The sequence below is a fragment of the Gymnoscopelus microlampas genome, assembly GCF_963454915.1.
Source record: "Gymnoscopelus microlampas genome assembly, chromosome: 9".
Lineage (NCBI taxonomy): Eukaryota > Metazoa > Chordata > Actinopteri > Myctophiformes > Myctophidae > Gymnoscopelus > Gymnoscopelus microlampas.
The window spans coordinates 33,948,886-33,955,656 of NC_139946.1; the positions used below are offsets into that span (position 1 = coordinate 33,948,886).

The 6,771-nt window shown below is 43.5% G+C and overlaps 1 protein-coding gene across 1 annotated transcript; it reads left to right on the forward strand.

The window, feature by feature from the left end:
* Positions 1 to 1,190: 1,190 nt before the first annotated feature.
* abhd8b (abhydrolase domain containing 8b) lies at positions 1,191 to 4,129 on the forward strand (the record flags this gene model as incomplete). Its single annotated transcript, XM_084067545.1, has 4 exons — positions 1,191 to 1,993; positions 2,538 to 2,708; positions 3,090 to 3,306; positions 3,888 to 4,129. The coding sequence occupies 4 exons, from the start codon at positions 1,191 to 1,193 to the stop codon at positions 4,110 to 4,112; spliced, it is 1,416 nt and encodes a 471-aa protein (XP_083923671.1). The 3' UTR covers positions 4,113 to 4,129.
* Positions 4,130 to 6,771: the final 2,642 nt, after the last annotated feature.

The following is a 6,771-nucleotide window of genomic DNA, read 5'->3' on the forward strand; positions in this document are numbered from 1 at the left end:
AACCCCTAATTGCCCCGATGAGCAGGTTGGTGACTTGCATGGTTTCCTCCGTCATCGGTGTGTGAATGTGTGTGTGTGTGTGTGTGTGTGTGTGTGTGTGTGTGTGTGTGTGTGTGTGTGTGTGTGTGTGTGTGTGTGTGTGTGTGTGTGAATGGGTGAGTGTAATGCACACTGTGAAGCACTTTGGATAAAGGTGCTATAGAAATGCACCATTTACCATTTATTTACCATTTTACTTGGGTAACCACGTATCCCTTGGTTAACCCATTCAATCCGAGAACGCAATCAACGCATCTGTGTAATTTTAGATTTGAGCTATAACCATTAGGCTATTTTATACTTTGGCTATTCAAAAATAGCAGATCTACAAGCTCATAGGAATATTCTCATTGGACACTCTTATGGGTAAATCAGATGACACTATCCACATGCACGGTGGCTCACAAAGATAGAGCTAAAGACCCCAGGGTGGTGTTTGACATTCTGGTTTTACTTTACAAGTGCAGTGCCTATTCAGAACATGTGCCCCTTTTGAGCCCATCCGATCAACTTCACCCTCGACACTGCACTTCATTAAGTAATCAATAATATATTGTGTTAACAAGTTTGAAATCTAGCAGATTCTCGAGATATGCAAAGGACAATTATACAGACAAACAAAGTCCTGGAATTTATAGATTGATGTTCAGAACGAGTGCCGTGCTACAAGCTTGTGGATCTGCTATTCTTTTTTAAATCGTGAATAGGGACGCTATATTCAAGTGGTTAAGTAACATGTGTGACATTCAAATAGAAAACAACCCAAATTACTAAAGCTAGTAGTAGCTATGTAGTGCAGAGTACACAAACTTAACTGGGATAGACTACTTGGTCTGTGCTGCAAAAGAGGGTGTATAGTTATATTTTGTTGGCTCTTGTACCGTCGCTTTGTGTGTGTGTATTTTGAAATGGGTGTTTCTGGATGCACCTTTCTTTGCCATTGTGCAGATTATGGGATTAATGTGTTTGATAATTTACATGATGGTGTGTGTGTGTGTGTGTGTGTGTGTGTGTGTGTGTGTGTGTGTGTGTGTGTGTGTGTGTGTGTGTGTGTGTGTGTGTGTGTGTGTGTGTGTGTGTGTGTGTGTGTGTGCGCGCGTGCGTGCGTGCGTGTGTGTGTATGTGGTGTGCATTCCAACAGAGCAGCAGCCATGCTGACCAGCTTCATGGATAGTCTTTTCTGCTGCCTGACAGGAGGAAACGCAGACAACATTGTGGTTCCCATAGAGACCTCAGAACCAGCAGATGGCTATGAGTTTGTGGAGCTCAAACCAGGCCGGGTTCTGCGTATCCGACACATCATCCCTGACCGGCCGGTGGTCGAGGAGCCCAGCACGCAGGCAGGCAGTGTGAGCTGTAAACGCAAGATCACAGTTTACCGCAACGGGCAACTGATCATAGAAAACCTGTTAGACAGAGAAAAGCCAGAGATGGAAAACTGCCAGAACGGAGATATAGAGCCCAACAGCACGAGAGACGCAGAGGCGGACCAGTCTGGCGGCAGCGGCTCCTCGCCACCTGTCACCATCACTGAGTCCAAAGGTGACGCTGGGACAACTGGGAAAGATGTGCCGCTTGGCGCAGGAGAAGGAATGACACCCGCTCCTGGACAGCCTGACCAGCCTCAGCAACCCAGGATACGCAGACGGAAACCCAAGCGAACGGTGGTGATCGACTGCGAGAGGAAGATAACGTCCTGCAAAGGGACGCACTCAGACTTGGTATTATTCTTCATCCACGGCGTGGGGGGCTCTCTGGACATCTGGGGCAACCAACTGGACTTTTTCTCTCAGCTGGGCTATGAGGTCATTGCCCCGGACATGGCTGGACATGGTGCCAGCTCAGCACCACATATAACCGCAGCATATACATTCTACGCCCTTGCTGAGGATATACGACTCATTTTCAAGAGATATGCACGCAAGAGGAATATTCTCATTGGACACTCTTATGGGTAAAATCAGATGACACTATCCACATGCACGGTGGCTCACAAAGATAGAGCTAAAAGACCCCAGGGTGGTGTTTGACATTCTGGTTTTACTTTACAAGTGTAGGGCCTATTCAGAACATGTGCCCCTTTGGAGCCCATCCGATCAACTTCACCCTCGACACTGCACTTCATTAAGTAATCAATAATATATTGTGTTAACAAGTTTGAAATCTAGCAGATTCTCGAGATATGCAAAGGACAGTCATACAGACAAACAAAGTCCTGGAATTTATAGATTGATGTTCAGCTTCAACATTTACAATGCCCATGTAACTAAACTCATGTAACTAAATGATCATTCGCTTTAACTTTAGATTCATTATTTGACACTGCTTTGATACAGTGTTTTGAGAACAAGAACGATGTTTGAGGAAAGTTCCATTACATCCACTGTCAACATCGTTTCTATGTCAGTACATTGTAGACAAAAGTACAACAAATCCTGATTCCTCTGACTTCTCTGACACCCAGCCCCGTGAAGTTTTATTTTATTCTGCTCCTACAGTGTGTCATTCTGTACGTTCCTGGCCCACGAGTACCCAGACCAGATCCATAAGATGATTATGATCAACGGGGGAGGCCCCACAGCTTTGGAGCCCAGTCTCTGTTCCATCTTCAACCTGCCCACCTGTGTACTACACTGCCTCTCCCCTCTACTAGCCTGGAGCTTCCTTAAGTATGACTAACTCTGTGTGATTGTCTGTGTGTGTACAAAAATGTATGTGTTCATCCGTGCGTAATTGATTTCATGTGTGTGTGTGTGTGTGTGTGTGTGTGTGTGTGTGTGTGTGTGTGTGTGTGTGTGTGTGTGTGTGTGTGTGTGTGTGCGCGCGCGCACACATGCATGTGCATGCACGTGGGCACAACATGCACACGGGCGCATGTCTGTACATGCTGTTTGGTCCTACAAACCAGACTGTGAAAATGAAAGCAGAAAGGGAGAGAGAGAAAAAGATGTAACAGTGTTGATGAGTCACAATTTATTTGGCATGTCATCAAGGTCCATTTGTGGCCTAAATCAGGCTAATGTGCACCTTGTGGACTCTGCCTCCGATAGGGCTGGTTTTGCTCGGCAGGGTGCCAAAGAGAAGCAGCTGCTGAAAGAGAACAATGCCTTCAACGTGTCATCGTTTGTGCTGCGTGCCATGATGAGTGGGCAGTACTGGCCTGAGGGGGATGAGTTGTACCACGCTGAACTTACAGTCCCCGTTCTGCTGGTACATGGCATGTACGACAAGTTTGTCCCTCTGGAAGAGGACCAGCGCATGGCTGAGGTAAGGACAACGTTATCAGCTAGATACAAAGTGATCACGTCCCCAGTGAGAACATGTCCACAGTTACATACTCCATTTGTGAGGGAGCTTGCCAGAAAGTGACCGCAAGATGTTTTTGGTTTTTGGTATCATTACTCAAAGGAAGAACAATTAGAACTGTTCTTTACATAGATATAAAAGAGTAGCTTGGTCATAAGCACTTCCATTTTCACAACCACCTACCTTGGAGAGGCTGGGGGACCAGATGTTGCTGTTATTATAATAATCGCATCACGGAGGCACCCATGGATTGATTACCTCTTCCATGTTTGACATGGAAGCACTGTTGCTATGAATGCAAATTCCTGTTATGTCTCCTCATTCCTCTCCTGAGTCCTGTATATTTAAAATGTTACTGTGTCCATCTCCTTGTCTGTCTCCTGACAGATCATTATTTAGGGCAAAGTTACAAAGGCATTGTTAATAGATATTGCAGATTGACAATCTTACTTTGAGCAGAGATACAGTAGCGATTGATGATGAAGCTAAAATGGCAATTATTACCCTATTTACAACTGTGTTTTTGTTTGTTTTTTTGTCAGATACTTCTTCTGGCTTTCCTAAAGGTCCTAGATGACGGCAGCCACATGATTATGATGGAATGTCCAGAGACTGTTAACACACTTCTTCATGAGTTCCTCCTCTGGGAGCCCGACATCCCGTCCAAGAAAGAATCCAAAGCTCGTCCAGAGACTGCGAAAGCCCGACCTGACACTACCAAGGTGGCATCTGAAACCGCAACAGTCCGACCTTTAACTGCTCAGTAACCTCCTCAAATGGCAGCATGTAGGAAAATAGGCAGTCAAAGGGTACTGTGAGTTGTCTCACTGCACATTGACTGTGAACAGACCTGAGGATGCCAGAGCATAACAGTGTATCATTCATGGCTGGCCATGTCATCATATCCATGTGTGCCTCTTCTGGAACTCAAAACAGTTGAACTGAGCTGGTCCTGAACTGCTGTAACTGTATGGGGTGGACCAGATTTGCCAGTCTCTGAACTTGCTCCTGAACTGGTCTAGCTCGCGGCTGAAAATGTGGATGTCCAGGTCTCGTCTTTGTTGCAAAGATGGACAGATCAAAATGGGCACCAAACGTTTGTTTCCATGAGGATGCTTGAGGTTCTCTATGGCAGATATGCCCACGGCTGTGCCTTGAGGTGATGTGTGACCAAGGAAGGGTCAGAAAAAGGGGGGTACAAATGGAAAGAGCAGTCACTGGGGATTTCAAATGAGCAGTAGCATGGTCTCTCATTCATCCTAGTACAAAAGCTGCCTGTGGTGTTCAAGAGCCCAATACAAGTGAGGGGCTCCTACAGTACTGAGGAATACAGTGCTAATGTTTTGACTTGTTAAAAACAACACAGGAGTGATGGAGAGGCAAAAGGACAAGGTGTTAAAAGTATTTTAAGAAAAGTATAGTATTCTAAGAAAAGGCCTGCTAAATGGTCTTAAACAACTACTTTTTAATGCTATATTGTTTTTCCAAGCATGGTTGGGGAAAAAGGAGCATTTGTTTTTGGCAAGTGCGCCAACTGCAAGGCTTTGAGGCTCGTAAGGTGTACCCGAGCGAGCCGAGTCTTCACCAGCCATCATTACGGGCAGCGTATTGCACAATGCAGCTTTCTATTCAAGTTTATTAAATAAATTCATATTATGCAGTATTTTGTGGTTAGCAGAAATGCATATATATGTTTAAAATTTGAAAACATTTAGAAATATTTAATAATGTATTTAGACTTACTACAATAATTGGGGTGCTGCTAGCATCTATGACAGCATAGACACAACGGAGATGATTATTATACGTGCATGACAATCAGAGGTGCTTGAACAGCAGTGTAATTACTTCATGTAATACTTTTCAGGCACTTCAAAGAATCAATTGAGAATCGTGAAATGGTTGCACTACCACATGTAATACTTTGTATTCGCAGGCTAACTGTGATGATTTTACAAATCTAAACTAGTTTTTCAGAGAGGGAACATAACTGCACATGAGAGACTCACATTTGCCATGAAGAGGATTTGTCTGTAAATAATTTGCGCTTATTTTGCACCAGAATTATGCTGAAGGATGAATGTTTTCCACATATTTGTTGGCACGTACATACCAAAGAAAATTTACATTTACCAATCTCTCATTCTCTGTCTGTCTGTCTGTCTGTCTGTCTGTCTGTCTGTCCCAACAACCCAACTGATCCATTTCTGAGTTATTTAAAGTATGTGAATGAGAGGCCAACGTTTGTGTCTGATAAGTGTCCTCATTCAGTCCTCGTGACATTTCTAAATCTTTGTTTTTTTTAGCACTTTGTGCACAATTGACATTAAACACATATGCTGCAGGCTACTCTACGTAGCCACTTTTAGCAGATTGAGTTATACAACACGTATAGTTCAGCTGTTCTTGGCACTGCAGTGGTTCAAAAGTATTTCAGACATAAAAATCTATAATTTTCCAGTTGGGTTTCCGCATTGTAGAAACAACCATGTATTTCTTATGGAGGAAGAGAACATCTTTGGTGATTCAACTGTTTTATTTATGCTATGCTTATGTATGTTATTACAATTCCAACTCAATTTGGCAATAATATCCACCATCACATTTTGTGCACTTGTGTCTTACATTTTGTTTCTGTGTTTGCCTTTGATAATGAATGACTCCATAGATGGATTTCCAATATGACTATTTTATCATAAAAGTTTAAAAAATGATGACTTAACTGTTTTCTTCATTTGGCAAGGGCAAGTGTGTGTGTGTGTGTGTGTGTGTGTGTGTGCGTGCGTGCGTGCGTGCGTGCGTGCGTGCGTGCGTGCGTGCGTGCGTGCGTGTGTGTGTAGAAACTGAGAATGACTTAAGACAACTCGGTAAGCTGAAAATATAATCCGTTCTTCCTTGTACCACGACAAACGTTTCCTAAAAGCTTTGTCGTTTTACATGAATAGTCCTACATGAATGCCTTGCATTCCAGGACTAACGGTTGTGGCTCCTACCTGTCATCCAGCTTCTGATGGCCTTCAGCCCAGCAAATGTTCACCTGGACTCTGTCATAGTATTCATTTAACTGTTCCTTGCCCTGTCTGAACCAGTTGTTGGCCTGATCGTAGACATGTTGAGCTTGTAGATCTGCTATTTTGGCCAAAGAGATAGGGAAAAAAGGAGGGAGACTAGTATAGAGCCCTGGGGGACTCTATACATAACTCTAGCTCCCAGAAAATCAAATGGTATTTTTCTGCTTATGTTATTCATCTTGCATTCCACATCTTGTTATTTCAACGGGTCTGGTGTCAAAGTCTTTTGTTCTTCTGTAGGCATATTAAAGTCAATTTGTTTAATGGGAATACTGATCTTAGGGGATTAGTCTACTGGAGCCTCACCTTTTGTGTTGGCAAATTATTTGCTGAATGCTGATATTCTGCAGATTCT